General features: G+C 33.2%; 2 protein-coding genes across 11 annotated transcripts in view; one reads left to right on the top strand and one right to left on the bottom strand.

The window, feature by feature from the left end:
* The window catches only part of Trpgamma (Transient receptor potential cation channel gamma), an 83,787-nt gene that overhangs the window by 18,339 nt on the left and 46,698 nt on the right, over window positions 1–18,750 (top strand). The gene's annotated exons all lie outside the window — the stretch shown is intronic.
* Window positions 12,252–14,848, bottom strand: LOC145940552 (protein THEM6-like). Its single transcript, XM_083045825.1, has 3 exons — window positions 14,503–14,848; window positions 13,201–13,415; window positions 12,252–12,797 (listed from the first exon to the last, which is right to left on the bottom strand). Exons 1-3 carry the CDS (start codon window positions 14,651–14,653, stop codon window positions 12,540–12,542), a joined length of 624 nt encoding a protein of 207 aa, XP_082901951.1. The 5' UTR covers window positions 14,654–14,848; the 3' UTR covers window positions 12,252–12,539.

The following is an 18,750-nucleotide window of genomic DNA, read 5'->3' on the forward strand; positions in this document are numbered from 1 at the left end:
AGCATTGACTAATTATATATATTAAATTTTAATAAAACATGAAAATATTAAATTTTATAGATACGAAAAAAATCAAAAATGAAAAATATTCTTCCGAAATATTGTTTACATAATATGTAGAACATATTCTGTCCTATACTTGAAGCTTACATTTTATGAAAAATGCGATGCTGTATAAAGGTTCGCGACATTGAGCTTACTAATATCGTGTCTCGAGGGGGATTAAGGCAATCTCCGCGGGATTTTCTCAAAGATTCACGAATCACCGATGAACCCAGGAATTCCATCGCTTTTCAAAGTTATTGCCGCACGTATCGATTTCTGCCAGCGAGCGAACCGAAATTATTTTGCCGCTTGAATTAATTTGTCCGATTTACTAGAATTCCGGAGATTTGTTCGACTTCGTTGTTAAATGTCACTTGCAACGATCACCGATAATCTTAATCTATCGAGTTATTGTGCATCTGCAGCAAAAACCTATTTATAGAGACAAATACATTTAAAATCTCTCTTGGAGTTTTGCAAATCTTAACTAAATCACTAAAGAGTATGGATTTCAAAGTCATTGAAATTTTTTCAATATTGCCGGATTTGAAACTCATATTTTTTTTTAATACTTAGAGATTTAGAAACTTTTTTTTAATATTTAAAATTGTTCCATATATTATTTTTGCTCTTTCTTTATGTATAATACGAGAACAATTGAATATTCTGTAGAGCTATAACAACAATGAGTTAATAAGTTTTGGAATGTAAAGTACATATGTGCGACATGTACATATATTAGATTTGCAATGTAGATTCAAGATAGTCTCTTGGGAATGCATTATGTCATATAACATATGCAGGTTTCACAAATTCAATCATTTGTCCCACAACATTCATGTAACACACACACACACACACACACACACACACATCCTCTAAGAACTCTTGATGCGTTCTAAGCTCCATGTGTTGCGACGATATTTACATCGACTTACACGCGAACTACCCATCCACGGCGTTCCTTGGTCACGGTAAATTTCCAGCTTGCTCTTGCTTCCGCCATCGTGAAGGAGCGGAAGAAACTTCCCTCTTCCACCCTCCTCATAACCCCTTGCCTGTTTCCTCATCCGTTCGTAATGCAGCATCTTCTCGAGAGTGCAGAGAAACACGAGACACGCGGAAATATGAGCTCGGCACGTGAAATTAATGCGAAATTCGTTCTGAAGGAAATAGGATGAAGTGAAACGAGAAGGGAGAATATAAAGAGATGACTGTGTGAGATATATGTATAACGATAAAAGATAGTTTGCACAGGGAGACATTTCATATCTGAAGTTGCGTCCTCTCAGTTTTACGAATGTTTGCTCGCGCTTTTTCGTCGGCAAGACGATCGAGAGGTAAGTGATTTCGTCTACTGCGACAGCGACAAAGGTGAGCAAACGTTTGAAAAGCGCGCAAATGTCTCTCGAGGACAACGCGTTTCGCATCAAAATGGTGATAACAAAGGAAGCGACCGGAGGGTGCAGAATTAGATTGAAGCGAACATTACTCCCGCGATTGAGAAAGAGAAAATTCGAGATTGACTCCGCTTGACCATTCACTTACGTCACACTTTAAAAGCCCTTCTTCTCTATCGTCTGTCGACCTAATCGTTTTCAGTCTTGCATTTATTCCGATTGGCGCCGAGATTGTGTCAACAAAATCGTGCGCTTTCTCAATATAAGTTTCCGATGTCCCTTCTTTCTTTGAGTTGCATTTACTTTATCTATCGAATATTAGCACAAAATAGCAAGAGCATTTTTTTACTTTCTTTTTTTGAAAAATTGAATTAATCGAGATTAGCTTGAGTGTGTCAGTTTAGAGAAGAATGGTGGAATGATTAGAATTGATAAGAATACTCGTATGCAGAAAGCGCGTTCATAAAATTTTTAATAGAGTTCTAGAAGCCATTCGAATATCCGTAAAAGCACTTGATGCCTCGTTTTGAAAGCTCCTCTCACGGTATTTTATGTACTACGTTACGATTTAAGTCAGTTTCGCGTTTTTAACGTAGCCGGAATAGATTTCAACGCGCGTCGCCTTATTTTGCCACTTTACAAAAGTAAAACTTCTACTTTTAGGTAAAACAAATTTATTTAAACTAAAAATTTTGTTACCTTTTTATTTTTTAATTTCACGAGAGCTATTTATTTACAATTTCTGACAACTACGAAACTATCGATATTGAAATACAATTTCAAGATATCTGATATTGTTTAACATCCGATGTTATATATCCGATATTATGTAAAAAATTTTATTTTTTTTATTTTGACCTGTAGAATGCATTACAATTATAGCATATAGCTGTCATTCATTTTTATTTTGAATTTATTTTTTTCTTTATTTTATTAAATGTTCTTTATGTATTATTTTTTGTCTCATATATCAAAATAACGCTAACTTATCAAATATTAGAATTTGCTGATAAATATTTTATTAATTTATTATTAAATTTCTCAAATTTAAACAATTATAAATATTATATACAGATTGCCTAATTTATTTTCCACTTAATATTTACCAGTATGTTCTCGAGATAAAAATCGCCATGTCAAAATAATTGTTTCAAATCTGTCGAAATAATTGTTTCATTGTATACAATTTTTTCCATGCAATTTTTTTCTACACATCAATTATCCTCATAATCCTATTTTGAGTTGGATTTATATCTGGTGACAGTCTAGGTGTTTCGACATCATTTTCTTCCTTCCATTAGGAACAAAGACGCCGCTGTTTTGGGTCATTATCTTCTTGAAGGACAGTCCTGACAATAACTAACAATAACCCTCTGTATTCGTAAGCGAAGAACCCTTCTATCTATTCGTTCAAAAGTATTCGATGTAACGTTTTCAAACAGAAGTTTGCACGGTCCCTTATTATAAACAGACTGTATATACATTAGACAGACAATATTCTTTTTGTATGTCGGTGTGAGAATGGAATAATAAAAAGGTCAAGGCTTTTTAAAAATGAAGGAAAAATAAAAGAGGAAACGAACAAAAAGAAAAAGTAAGATATCTGCTTTGTCTTAAAAATTTAACTTTCTTGACGCGCTCTCGAAATAGTTTCGTCCAAACAAATCGGATGCTGCAGAGATTCTGCCGTTTCTTAATTTTATATACGATTCATTTCCGACGAAAACTCCACAACATTTAGCGTACGACGTGAACTGACTTGGAATCAAGGAACCGCATTCATTAGCATTTCTAAATAATCATTTTACTCAATTTATACTTATATTCGTAATCTCTGAAATAAACGATTTAACCAAATCACTAAAAAGTTGTATAATTAAATAAAATTCGATTTTAAATATATATATATATATATATATATTTAAAATCGAATTTTATTTAATTATATTATATATAGACATAGATATATATATATAGACGTATAAATAATGTATATGATACATTTATTTCACAAAGCTGTTTCAAAGTTGATACAAAAATAGTTATGAAAAATTTAAGAGATATTCTATATCTCTTAAATCTATATAAGAGATATGTATATTAAAATAATATAACTTATTTTTTAAATAATAAGTAAGATAATCGTTAGTAAGTAAAGTTTGTTAAGTAAACTCCATTTCTATTACGAAAGTTTATACAACTAAGTAAGTATCACTTCGAGAATACTCGCGGATCGATCTTATTCCGTTTTTTCATTTCCCATTTATATCTTTATTTAGATTTCTATTTATATTCGTTCATATCCTCTATTGACAGTCTCGCATTTTTTCTTCCATGTATATTTTTTTAGTTTTTCTTTTAATAATATATACAGAAGACGCATCTATATGAATTGTTATCATCCTTATTCATAGCAATCGGTTCGAACGCATTTACGTTGAAAAATAATTGCTATGATAAATCTATTGATCACTGCACAGTTATTTTTCAAATTTTAATATTTAATAATAAATAATACAGAATTAGTTATTTTATTGGTCTAAATAATACAAAATAAATTTCTATATAATATATATAGACAGAATAAACTAATATTGAATTGGTTTTTTCTTTTTTTCTTTTAGAAAAATTTAAAGGGCAAATAGATGCCAATACGATCTCGTATATTTTTCTATCACAAAAAAGTGTGCAGAATAAAATGATTTAAATTCTTATACTATATAAAACATGTGATCACATAGTTCTGTTATAACGAGTTTCTCAATAGTAAATATTCTTTATTTAATTTTGTTCAAAATCGCTTGCTATTGATGTTGAATTGCGATTATCTACATAAATCTATATGTATTCAATTATTATTATACGAATGTTTTTTATATTTGCCGTGCTGTGTCGGTTAAGAGACGAAAATTTCTTCTTCAAGACGAAGCAATTTAGAAGTCAATGCAAGAATTGTGAATGATTATCATGCTGTCTTAATTTATTTGAATTTATTTTTTGTGCATTGTTAATTATAATTATACACGTGCACACACCTATACATGTAAAAAAATGTTTCGATCGAAATTGACCCGAAACCGCAGACTAACGTTGAATAAGTATGCCGGTCAATAAAAAAGCCGCACACATGTAGATCGAAGAACGGACAGCCAGAAAAAGATTTGAGTCTGGTATCGTTCTGTATTTGTTTTTACAGTGGGTTTGAAACGAGATTTTCTTCGGAATCACCAATTTATCCGCGGTAGCCTCGTGAAAGCAAAAGCGCACCGAGCTTTTTCGAAAAGCCCCCTTGAGGAGGGTGCGATTGCAACGTGGAAACGCGCAAGTTTACAGTTTCTTCTCGAGTTCCCGGGATGGCATTTTTTTTTTTTTTTTTTTTACTTATTAACACGTCCCACACCGTTACGGGAAACGAGGAAAGACCGCGATATTTGCCGATACTTCCCGCGCGGTTACATTTTTATCGCCCCTCGCGGCTATTTCTGCACGTCGATATCGGATTGAACTTTTGTTAAGTCCCCGCTTTCGTGGGAACAACCGGGAATGTGGACGGCTTACTTCGTTGATGAAATCGCTCTTCCGCGCTGTTGATAGTCGAATTCGCTATTCTGTCGAGAAGCGGGCACATTCAATACAGGGAATACGAATATTAGCGAAGCGAGAATTAATTCAGACCGAGACATTAAATTCTGGGATTCTCAGTTACAGTGCAGAGAAATCCAACACTTACATATATACAATATAAATCTACATTTATATTTATATCTCTGCACAGTATATATAAATTAAATAATGAAATAACTTTTTTGTATACTTTATATACTTTAAAAAATTAACCGAGCAAGAATACGCGATGAAATCTCAAAGATCGCGTTATTTCTGAACGAATATTTTTAACATATTTCAGTTTTAGCGCTAGAAGGAAAGGCATCGTCATTGAATATTATATAATTTATATTGCATAATTTCTATTAAATATATAATATTTTATAGATATATACATATGTGCATAGAATATTTAATAAGAACGTATAATCTATTTATAATTAAGCGATGCCGTGTGATACATTTAGCAATTAGAACAGACACACACACAATCACGAATCTTGTAGTTAGATGCGCAAATTGTTCTGCCACGTCTTAACAAATTGTAATTCGCGCAATTCTACGGGGCGTCGTGAATATTAAACGTTCGAGGGAAGAATATTGCGCGACGCGTGCTCTCGCGGAAGTCCCAGCTGCGCTTGCGAATAGGTACGGAACTTCCCCGGGGAAAGTTCCTCGCAAAGCTTCGGGATGACGCGAGAACGTTGCGAAGAATCGTTTCAGCGATTCAGGAAGTTAACTTTGTTCGCACTTTTCGCCTCGCTTTCATAAATCGAGCTGAGAAGCGTAATTTTGGACGCGACCGCAATATTCGCGATATTTGCAATATCCGCATTTTTTTGGCGTCAACCATTTCACAGAAACTTTCATATGTGAAAAAGTTTAGGTTCTAAAAATAGTACGTTCTATTTTTATATTTTATACTCTTCTCTGCTAAATTTAAGATTGTCACACGTATTGGAAGTAACTCTCTTCCATCGATAAATAATTAAATAATATTGAAAATTAAATTATTTTTTCCCTCGCTTATTAACTGTGCTAATATTTAGTAAGTACTTTTCAGAATTATAATTAGCAGAAACAATTTTTGTCTCTGTAGCAAAAAATTAAGCAAGTTATATAATGCTGAGAATTAAGCTACTTTTTCCTCTCATTTGTTATAAACGTGATGCTACATAAAGCTCATTATACATATACATAATATAGCAAGAAAATGACAACTACTGTAAATTATTTATAACTTTCCCTGAAATGAGAAGTTTCGCGTAAAGACGAGCGAAATGTCGAGCAGCATTGTACGAGGGTAAGTCAAAAAGTAAAGGGACAAATAAAGAAAAACACATTTATTTTAACCTATGTGGAAAATTTATATATCATTTTTCGACATAATCCCCACCAACATCGATACATTTGATCCACTGCTTAACAAGCTTCTGTATTCCATCCTGGAAGAAAGGTTTGGGTTGGGTGTGTAGCCAGTTATGCACCACTGTAATGACCTTCTGATCCGAAGAAACATTTTTTCCTCGTAGTGCTTCTTTTAATAAACCGAAAAGATGAAAAGAAAAAAGAAAAAAAAAAGAAAAGAAATACTACGAGGAAAAAAATTTTCTTTGGATGAGACGGTCATTGCAATGGTGCATAACTGCGGCTACGCACCCAACCCAAATCTTTCTTCCAGGATGGAATACAGAAGCTTGTTAAGCAGTGGATCAAATGTATCGATGTTGGTGGGGATTATGTCGAAAAATGATATGTAAATTTTCCACATAGGTTAAAATAAATGTGTTTTTCTTTATTTGTCCCTTTACTTTTTGACTTACCCTCGTACATACAAAATCCGAAATTTTTAGCATTCCTCAACAATTTCAAGTACTTATAGAGAACGTCATTAATCCGATTTGCCAGAGGATTCGATTGAAAAACTAGCATCGACATCTCACGCTGATACGATTTGCCAAATGCAGCTGTAAAATTCGATGTTGTAAATGAATGTTCGAATAACATGCCAAATCGTCAACGATTATGCACTCTTTCTCTCTCTCTTTTTTTCTGCATATGCATATATATTTCTCTTTCTATTTTTCTTTCTCTCTTTAGCCCTGTTTTTTTCGCTATATTATTGCGAGCACTTTAACGCAAATAAATTCATTTGCGACTCGAATGAGAGAGACAGAATGAACAATCGCTCACAATGCTGAAAGCTCGATTATCTCGCAAATAAACCCCCGGTAATCTTGTTGCAGTCGTGTAAATTTCGCAATAAAAAGGTCCATCTCTCTCTCTCTCCCATCTGCATATAATCCGCTTGAAACGCTGTCTTTTTATTTTATTTTATTTCATATTTCGTGCATCAAATGTCTAGGTCAGTTAAACGCGGTATACCGGATGCAATCTGATATAAACCGCTATGAAAGAGAAGTTGGTCCATACGCCGCCGCGAGCTGTGCCGCGAGCTTTCGCGTATTACAACTGACATCGGTATTTTGATATTTGTTTTACTGCTAATTTGCCAACCTTTCTAAAGTCGACCGACCCGCGGTCACACGTATAAATAGTCGGAATACGTTTCGTCTTTTCTCTTGTAACAATCGCACAGCGATACGAAGCGTTGTTTTAATATAAGAACTATCATAAACCTCTTATCTCGATTTTCGTCACGGTTCACGTATCGCAATATTTTACGATTGTACGCGCTAGCTATAGAAAATTGAACATTGTACAATCAAGTTTTACAACTAATATCTTTTTAATCTCTAATATGCACGATTACAAATTTGATTGATTCATATATTGTTCGATTAATCCTGCTAGATTGTCAAAGTTTAATAAAAATAAATAAATAAGAAATACTTAAATGATAAAATCACAAATTGATAAAGTTTAAGAAAGTTTAAAAAAGTTTAACGTGGATTGTGTGTGAGTGAATCAAACAATAATACGTGTAATTAACATACAATAATATTTTGCTACGTTATCACGTCAAGATTATTTATAATAGGAATGTGTTAATCAAAGCTCTCGAATAAATAGTGCAGACGTTTCGCTTGTTTATCGTCTGTGTTATCGCTTTCTCCAAATTGAATTCCGTAAATGTCTCGAAGCAGATCGACAAAATTGTTCACTACATCGCGTTGACGATAATTTACGAGTAAACACCACTGCGCGAGAATAATTACAAAATGTTCTGGCAACGATGCAGCCAGCAATGCTGCCAGTACGGGATTCGTTAAAATTCATTATTAATGCTTTCATTATTAAATGTCACGATTTATTTTATTTCATTATTAAGTGATATCGTGGAGATAGAATTATCAATTTTACGAAGATATTAACAAAATAGCTCGTGGTTTAATTAATATTGAAAATACGAATATAATCAAGTTTGAATAAATCAATATAGGAACGAGGAACAGCTGATATTAGCGGAAATACAAAATTAAGCGATGCATACATATTATCGCGAAGATAAAGAGACACATACATTGACGTTTGATTTAAAATGACGAACAACGTCGACGAAACGTGGCGAATATTTTATCATAGGACATACAAAAGCTATCGTGCCGTCTCGCCACCTTTTCCAGTCTCTGAGAAACGCTTTAATCCCAATTATATGCAAATTCGACCGCAACTGTTCGCGAGAGTTTAATTATAGGTTGTTCGTACCATGACGGACTTTACGAGCATCCCTTTCGCGAGAAATCGTTCGGCATGTGTATAAATATCTTATTACGCGCTCCTTTGTGTTCTGAGTGTCGCGAGAAAAGACAAAATTGTGACTGCAACAGGAATTGAAGGGAGATGTATCATTATTTCTCGAGTATTAAGATATGTTTATCTGTTAATACAGCTAAAACTGAAAAATTGAACGCCTCTTAAAACAAATAATTTAATTAAATACTATAAAAATTACGTAAATGTAAATTTTTATAAAAAAGCGAAATGATACAGGCTTCTTCTAACAATCGAGAACAATCGGAACGTTTGCGAATAAAGAATCAAGCGAGTGTATTCTACGTAGATACACCGAGCTTCGCAAGCAACTGCTACTCGTATAAATCGCTGCAACGATAAAAAGCAGCGTCGCGATTAGAACTCGTAGGAAGCGAACAACGGAGACACGTGGCAAATCCTATCGGGATAATTTACAGCTTGGAAAATCAATACACCATACCGTTTCGCGCAATAAAATCCATTTTATCGAGGAGCGCGCTAGGGGGAAGGGGGGATTGCACACATACTTATACTTATACTATGTATTATTCTTACCTTATCGAATGCAGCAAAGTCATTTCGCTTCACGCGCGGTAACATCGTTCGCTCCTTTACGCAGCGATGAAATCTCTTCCATCAACCAGCACACAAGTTTCGCAGGACTCGAGGTTTTTGCTATTTGCGTAGTATAAATATTTTAACAACGTTAAAACGGGGAAAATTTCCGCGAAAGAGACCTCGAGTGCTGAAAAGCTTAACCGGAAACATCGGTTGTTCAGGAACACCCCGTATTTATCGTATGCAAGACCGGAGAGCGTTGCTCTTCGTGTAAACAGGACCATTAATTTTCAAACCGGAAATTGGCGGATCGATAATTTGCCAGGGCTCGATGGATTTTGCATTTTGCGTAGAGGCGTAGAGGCATCGTTTTTCGGCCGCGAACGCACACGATTGATTCGCCATCGAGAACAAGTGCCTTGTTCTCCATTTGAACCGGATGCTGCCATTTCCGGTAAATATCATCGCGTCGATATGACGCTGTTGGTTGGTTTCGGTTTTTCTCTCTTTTTCTATCTCTTTCTTTCTCTTTGCCTTTGTCGGCTCAGACCGACAGATTGTTTCGGTAATGCGTGATTTATAGTCATGAAGGATGTGCTGGTCTGTCCGTTGTATTGTCACGATGCGAACAAGTAGACTAAAAAGCCATTGCTCATTTCTCCTCTGTCAATTTTGCAGTCGTGGATATATAAAGAGTTTATCCTTTGCTGCAAAAAATTCTTCAACTTACTTTTACTTTTTTTATTATGTCTATAATTCTAAAATATATATTTTTACAATATGTACAGAGCTTATCCTTTGCTGCAAAAAAATTCTTTCAGTTTACTGGACGGATTTAATGAAAAAAAGTAAGAAAAAAACGAAATTCTTCCGGAAAGATGAATGTGAAAGAAAGAAATTTTAGCTGGAAAAAGAATGACAATTGTAGAATGACATTTAATCGATTAATTGAAATAAAACCATACCATCTATTTGAAGTTTCTTCTTGGAAAAGTCATCTCTCTTTGGAGATGTGACCTTTCACAAAATCTTCCGAGATCTTTTAGAAAAGAGATTGATTTTATTCAGAATATATGTATTATACATTGCGACGTACAAGTTCCCTTTAGATTTACGATTCAATTGTTAACTCATGTGAGAAGCGTTGTTCGACACAATGTATGACCGACGAGTTCATAACAAGTAACGGCTGATGCAAAAATGACGATGTGCACTCGTTGCACGCGACATTCTGCCTACGTCTGCAATTTTCCAACAGTTTCATTTAACTTTAGTCGACAATCCTGTCCGTTCGGTCCCCCGCGGATGTCAGGAACACCCTACCGTCCACTCTATGTGCGGTTTTTCATTTCTGCAACTAGCCGGAGGCTGCATTCATTCCTGGACAATCATTAATTCATACCACAATTGTGTCGCAATGGACTATTTGTCGCACGAATCTCGTTTATATGATTATATGAAATATGAAAAAAAATTCTTTTATTCGGTCACTCCCGTTATTACTAGTTTATCACTAATATTTGAAAATTGACATATACTCAGTTATTATATCTTGATGGACTAGAAATTTAATTTGCAAATAACTCTCTTTTCGTGCGTCGGACGCGACATTTTCGTTATAAACGGATTTTAAGGAGATTTGCATTATAATTGTGATATCAACTCTACCTGTTTTAATTTCATCTGTCTTTTTAAGTCGAGCCATTCTCTCTTTTCTTCATCCGATAGTATATTACGTTTATTCGCATCCATAGCCATAATATTCATTTTAGCGCGATCATCAATCGTTATTTAGAAATGAGAACGAGAAAGATTTCTTTCTGTATTTTTTGACAAAAAGACACTTGCTTTGAGAAATTAAGAGGATAATTAAATTGAATACGAATTTCTGTGAAACTTTCTTTCAACTTTTGTACTTTTGTGTAGCAGATTTATTACCGTAGTTACACGATATTTTTAGAAGTGTGTGTAGATTGTGAAACTAATATAAAATACTAATAAATAACATAAGATTTAATGGGTAAATTTGGAAAAAATCAAACGGTATAACAAATAAATCTCATTTCACGCAAAAACAATGTAATGTTTTAAGCAAAACTAGCACAGTCACTGATCAAAATTTGTGACGGATCATATTTTTCTCCGACTTGACAACATCTCTTCGAGTTTCCGCGCTAAGAGTCGTAGATGCCTCCATTCCTGAAGAGCTCTTGGCATCGTCGTCTCGTTTGTGGTGACGGCAGAAATAAAAGATGCAGAGAGAGGGGAGGGTGAGGAAGGGAAAGGAGGGCACGATGGCACGACGGAAGATGCTTTCGATATTTGCAGACTGCCGGTACCACGTCATGCAGCATGTTACACTAGCAAATTTACTGCAAATCTCAGAAAATGACCTGACAGCTGCGACGAATATCTCGCGACTCCGCTTCCCCCCCGCGGTTTTTCGCACTGCATTTCGAATTCTTTTTCTCATCGTAAATCCGCGTCGTTGTCGCGGATATATACGCTCGCGAGTCAATATCGATGAAAAGTGAAATTTATCGTAAACGTAAGACGTGATATTTTTAGTTTGAAAACTCGACAATTTCTAATCTGCGACGGACTTTAATATGCATGTGAAAAATCAGTTTTGCATCGACTTTCTTCAAAAATTTTACGGAATAAATATGTCTTCTGTGTCAATCACGCAAGTATTACATATTGCATTAAAATGACATGATTCTTATATAAAACTATGATTCAGGTTGTTTTGCGAAATTTTTACAATTTTTTAAAAATCATAATAAGTTTGTGGAAATATATAGAAGATGTAGGAAATAATATTATTCTACGATTTTGAAATCGAATTGAAATTTTTATATTGTAAAAGAAATATTTACACAGAGAGAAACACAATACACAAATTCTTATTTTTTCTGTTTTGATATTTGCGGCTTTAAATATATACTTATACACTAAGAATATATACTTATATATACTTATATATTTATGTTGTAAAAGAGTTTAAAATAAGAAATATTCTTTTATCATAAGTCTCTTTTGAAATTGAAATAACTTCTCGATGTTAATTCGATATATTTAATAAAAATAAAATATCAAATTTTTTCTTCATTTTCTAAGATTGTACATATATATAAAAAAAATCTAAAGAAAAACAAACTTAACAAAAAACAAAACCAAAAAATAAGTAAATTATGCGATAAATAATATATATTAAAGACTCAATTTTCTCATTTCCTCTTGCTCTCTCAGATTTTGAGATGATTCTTTTATAGATTCCAACCACAATTTGAATTCTTTAGTGAGTTTTGGTATACATATTCGTGGCTCAGTATTGGCAATTATTTCTTGTATTGGTGTTTCCAATCCGATTATAGTTTGTCTATTTAATATAATGGCATAAATAAAATTATTTTTGAGGTTAATGAAATGCTGCTCCATATAAAAGTGCTTGCCTTCCCAGTAAATAAGCTGTAAATTAAATGTCAAATTATTTTTTCTTATGTAGAAAAAAAATGCGAAATTAATTTAATTAAATCGTTCAATATTAAAAAAATAGGGATTAATCCTAAATATAGCTACTAATAAACAAAATTTAATAAGCAAAAAGTTTTTACAAAATATAAAAGAGGAAACTACATATTTTATTATTTTATGTAGGAAAGAATTTTTCTTATGAAGGAAAAATAAAAAATAATTTATTTTTATATAATCTACATTTTGTTTAAAATTTTTTTAAGTTTTATCAAAGATTTCTAATATTTTTATAGATAAACATTTTAGAAAAAAAACAGGTTTTTTAGATTACATCTTTATAACATTGACCGATTTAATTATGAAAAGACAAAATATTGTAAGATGCAAAGAATATCACCTTTGTAGTGATCTTGTATGGCATAAAAATAGGAATTGCTTGACGATATCGTATGCTACATGCAGTTTGAACAATATTGCCACCCCTTTTAGCGATTGCCTTATAAATTCCAGACCTGTCATAATAATAATAACGCGCAAAATCCGAATCACGCAAGTACCTTGCATTGTTTTTGTGCTTTAAAACTATGTCTATATCCTTAGTAGTACAGATACCTGAAAAAAAGAAAAAATATGATTAACATAAAACATTAAAATATAAAATTTTATGGTTAATATAACATTTTTTCAGATATAATAAATTTTATACCTTATATTTAAAAAAAATTTTTGTTTGAAAATTTAAAGATAATCGTCTCGGGAAAAAATGTTGGGAGAAATATTAAAATTATTATAGAATTATATTATGAGAATAATTGAATGGCATTTGCGTAACATTGCGCGTGCAAAGAATCAATTTCGAAATTAATAACAAGGTCAAGAGTCAAGAGTCTATGTAAAATCACATCGCGAACATAATTTATTTGTTTGTCATATATACATATATTTATGCTTTGTCAGCATGAAGTGAGTAGTTCCTTGATTGTATCATTGATTTCGAAATTAATTGTTTATATCGTACGATGTTGCGCAACTGTTATTCAACTATTTTATTAATATTTATAACTATATAAATTTTATTTTTAATATTTCTATTAATATTTTTCTCAAAAAAATTATCTCTGAAAGAACGTATTCTTATAACAAAATTTAGTTGTTACTGATTACATATTGCAACTAAAATTCTAATTTTAAAACCAACTTTATTTTCACTTATGGAAAATAGTATATTGCTTCATTTTTTATCATTCAAATATTTATAATGCTATCATGTGTCATTTCAATGATTATTAATAAATTAGTATTAGCGATAATAAAAATTGGAAACTATGAAAGAGAGAAATTAGTACTCTCTATAGTATATTATTTTAATTTTTGATTCATTCTACTTGCAAAATTTATATACTAGGCAAATGTATTAATGTATTCACATTTTATTTTCTATAATTATTCCATGAAATATTTAATAATTTGTCTGTAAATTTATTCATCTTTTTTATACAACTGTTTCCTTCCAATTATCGTAAATAATGTAACACAATGATTGTTTACTTTTTATATATTACTCTCCTTTGAAACTTAATTTTCTTCAATTACGAAGCGCGCGCAGATAAACTTGTTATATAAAACAAAATATAAATAAATAGCTCATTAACATTTAATAAAGTTTTTTTACACTGATCGAACTCAAGATCTAACTTACCGTAAAATGTAGTTGTGTCCAATAGCTTCCTTTTCCTTTTGAATAATCTTGCCCAAATAATGAGGATAGGAAATTTTAGAAAATAATTCACGTCAAACAGAACATAAAGGATGGCGATTATCGCCATGCCATAGAAATATAGCAGAAACATAAGAATTTATAAATTTGTACGGCTTTTTTTGACACTGAACAATGATAATGTAGGAACACTTTCCTTAGGCGCTCTTTATTCGGGCTCTCGTGAGGGACTGCTCGCGTAAACTTAAAACGTGTATAATTGATTAAACGAGGCAGGAACGTCTGTCCGACGCCCAAGAGTTTGCAAGTGCGATATCGGAGAGGGAACTGTCGTGGTCGATTTTTTTCAGCGAGTTGTCGGTATAAAAAAATATATGTGTATATGTGTTAATGCCGCATGAATATACGTAAGATAAGAGATCTAAATAGCAAATAATTACAATACAAAGATTCGCGATCTTGATGTAAATACCTCTTATTTTTATGATTAGCAGTTTTACGATTGATTATGAATTATGATACTCTGACGCATTCACGGTCTGTCTGATAATGAAAAAAACGCGGGACGCCATTTACAAGAATGTTAAGTGTCTTTCGATTAGAGATTTAAATATTGGAATCATACTTATCTGGGTCACACACAACTCAAAATATAAGAAATATTTTATTTCCTCAATACTATTAAAATGTTGTTTGATATGCAACTAGTCAATTATTTTTCTGATATATATTTTAAAATAAATTTTCAAGTGCAACATCTCCTTTTCACATCGAAAAATCACGCCCGTCTTCTTCTTTCACCGAATTGATGATATCGCGAAACGAAAAACTCGAGCGTGTTACTTGAACTTATAAACTTAATTATCCACGGCGGATAATCAATTCTTACGTCACTATCGGGACTTCTCACTGAGCTCGACAGTTTGATAACAAACGATGCGACGTAAAAAATAAAATATCCGGGAAAAACGATGAACGGCAAGGGATTTGGTCCTCTTGCTCTTAATGTACACCATCATTTATCCTCACGGGAGTTTTTCTGTCACACAAGTATATAAGAAAGGGTATATACATATAAGAAACGGTATATCCTATAAATGGTTAGATATAGGATTGTATTTATGCTAGACTATAGTACGTGCCAAATTCCATTTAAGAGATGAATTCAGCAGATGTTTTTACAAAAAAAAAAAACATCTTAAGTTAATTTATATGTTTTAAATGATGATTGTCGGAAATGAATATGTATTATGTTCAATCTCGTGCTTGTATTGTGTATCCAAATTTGAATTCATCACAATTGTAATTCGCGATTTCAATTCCCGGTTGCAATAACGGGTAACCGTCCCAAGCAATTAACGAATTGTCCTAAATTCATAGGTCGTCGTTCGCAAATATCGTCGGACGATGCGATTGAACAATCGTAGCGACACGGATAGCGAAGCCACGGACTCGTGACGGGACTCGTGACATCAATTAACTTGTCGACGTGACGCATCCGCTCGTAAAATTGGACCGAATCGATCGACGAAAGCTTCGACGTGTCATGGGTCTTCTTTCGGATTCACGATCGACGATGTTTATACATTCATATGTGAAAATTTTCGATCGGAGTAGGTGGTTTCGCGGACGCACAAATTCTGCCTGGCATCAGCCCTATAGGTAGTCGCTTTAAACAATGCGAATCGCGGCCCCAGGCGCGATTTAATCGGGGTCCCCATTCAATCGCTATAATGACGAAGTAAACACCGCCCGTGCATTCCTCTCTTCCTCTCTCCCTCGTTACGCATTTCATTGTTACATGCATACTTTCCGGCGATCGCGCAAAACCGAAGGAAATCGAATTCTGCGCCGTCTCTCTCATTTATCTCTCGTTCGCGCGCGTTCTTTGTCCGCGTTATCGACGCCATTCCCTCATGCCAGGCTGATGGATAAGGAACGATAAGGGGTCTATAGAATGTCACCTTGCGAGAGTACAATTTTGTTCGCAGCCATCGATAGGATATAAAAGATAAGTCGACAGAGAATCCTGGGGTAGCTTCATAAATGCACGAGGGACCTAAAATAAAATACAACCTTTAGTTGTATTTTACAATTTAAGCGTTATCTTTTTTTATTTTTTATTTTTTTTTGACATTTCTGTATTTGACAGCTTCCTGTTGCTACTTTCTGCCACTACGATTTATTTTAGGCATTCTTCATAAGCGCATGTGTCATTAATATTTGATTGTATTTTCAATGCAATATTGAAATTTTTCGCACTCCAGTGCATTTTGGTGCTCATCTTTGGAATATCGCGGAATATTTAATTTGAAGTCAACTGCAAGTTTAATAAGCACTTAGTTGAAGATATTAAATCCAGGCTTCTTTAATGCACGTCCTAGCCACCGCTCAATATTCCTTTCAGAAGTTTGCGATTGCGAAATATCGAGAATATTTAATTAAACGGACCGATGTGTGAGGTTTATTGAAATTTTTTGATATGTCTTTCGCACAAAGATATAAAATATATTATTCGTATTTGTGACGTTTTTATAATGAGCAATGATCTCTACTATATTTTCGACACTTTTTTACTCGAATATTTATTAAAAGTTATTTAATTAAAAGTTGCCTTCGATTCTCAAAGGACATGTTGAGAGAAAACAGAATTTTCATGTTTTTTTTTCTTCCGATTCTCCAGCAGGTCAAAAATGTTTTTTCTTTAAATTAATTTTTCGTCAAAGAAAAATTAAAGAATACATTTTCGTGTTGTCGAGAAAAATAAGTTGTTTGGAAACGTGAGCGGATTTTTGACAAGTTAATCTACTCGTGCCACAAATCGTTTGGAGTAAACAAGCCTTTAAGCAGAATAAAATTACATCAAGGTCAAACATCATGATTTCATTAACGTCCGAAAAAGAAGGGTTGCGGCCGTGATTTACAGAGAGCAATCTTGTAAAGCGTCGATCTTCATGTCTAAATTTAGAAGACTAATGGAATTGAGATAAATTCAACGAGTTGGCAAACATCGTATGATTCGAACCATCCAGGTAGCCTATGTTGGTTGTTGGTCTCACGGTCGTTGGTTGATAACAGTAAAAGGGACAGTTCTCTCCGCAACCTATATAAAAGGATTGCGGGAGTTTGCTTTAAAAATGTAGAAATGGTTATTTATTTATTGCTTCGTTCGAAATTACGCGTAAGTTGCACTTGACATTGACTACTAAATAAAAATTTTGTTATCTGCAAGATGTTTTATTTCTATCGCATTATTTTTTAATCGCAGATTTTTTTATCTTTTTGAAGTTAATTTTTCCTTAACAAGAATATTAATGAAAGTCATTTATTGACATTCAATTTCTAACAGCATATCGTTTTACAAGTAAGTCATCAAATAAAATTCTATTGAAGTAAAATTACCTGACGAATTATAAAATAATGTAGTAAAATTAAAACATCCTATATAACTCATAAAACTTAATTCGCGCGGAGAACTTTTTTCAACTTTAATTTGATTTTGCAACATCTTGTTATTAAATTTCAAACAAAGACAAATTTAGATACATATTTGTCAACGAGTACGTTCTTGAAGTTTGAGATGCAAACTTTACGAAACATCCTGTTTACACTCATTCCTTTCAGTGTATACATGACATCACGAAATGTTATGTAAGCGAAAACTCTTGAAGGTTGGCTTCATAAATTCGCAGTGAGAAGTTTATCAAACAGGAACAAGGTTGTCGTTTGTGTCCCACATTACGAATTTCCGCGAATTCCACGTGAATTTATCAATTTCACGTGAAACTCGGTTTTCACAGGCAGACAGCGAAACGAGCTTCCATCAATTCTCGTGGCTTACGTGTCCCGGAAGCTCAGCACTTATGAGCAGAAAAGGGCTGCCATTAGAACGGAATTCTGCACGAAACATTCGTGATGGAAACGGCGAATTTCGAACCGGCGCGAAAATAAATCGCAACGACGTCGAATCTCCCCCGTTGCATCCATTTTCATCTCGAAAGATTAACGCATCTCGTGATAAGGCTTGCGAGATGCTCTACATATAAATAACTCTGTATATAATACATATAAAATCTTTCTTTAATAAGACGAAAAAAAGATGTTTTTCAATTATTCTATACAAATACAAAAGAGCAAAAGAAAAATTTCATTACAATTTAATTTAAATTTGAGAAAAAATAACATAAGTAAAACAGAATTCTTAGAGTTAATAATAATATAAGTGATATA

This window comes from Prenolepis imparis, unplaced genomic scaffold (genome assembly GCF_030444845.1).
Source record: "Prenolepis imparis isolate NDT839.2.m4 unplaced genomic scaffold, iyPreImpa1.0 SCAF_9, whole genome shotgun sequence".
In the NCBI taxonomy this organism is placed as follows: Eukaryota; Metazoa; Arthropoda; class Insecta; order Hymenoptera; family Formicidae; genus Prenolepis; species Prenolepis imparis.

Excerpts from the sequence above, each read along its gene's own strand:
- LOC145940552 (XM_083045825.1), bottom strand. The coding sequence starts at position 14,653 with ATGTTTCTGCTATATTTCTATGGCATGGCGATAATCGCCATCCTTTAT. Across the intron at positions 13,416-14,502 it reads GGACACAACTACATTTTACG|GTATCTGTACTACTAAGGAT; the intron begins GTAAGTTAGATC and ends TCTTTTTTTCAG. Across the intron at positions 12,798-13,200 it reads CATACAAGATCACTACAAAG|CTTATTTACTGGGAAGGCAA; the intron begins GTGATATTCTTT and ends TTTAATTTACAG.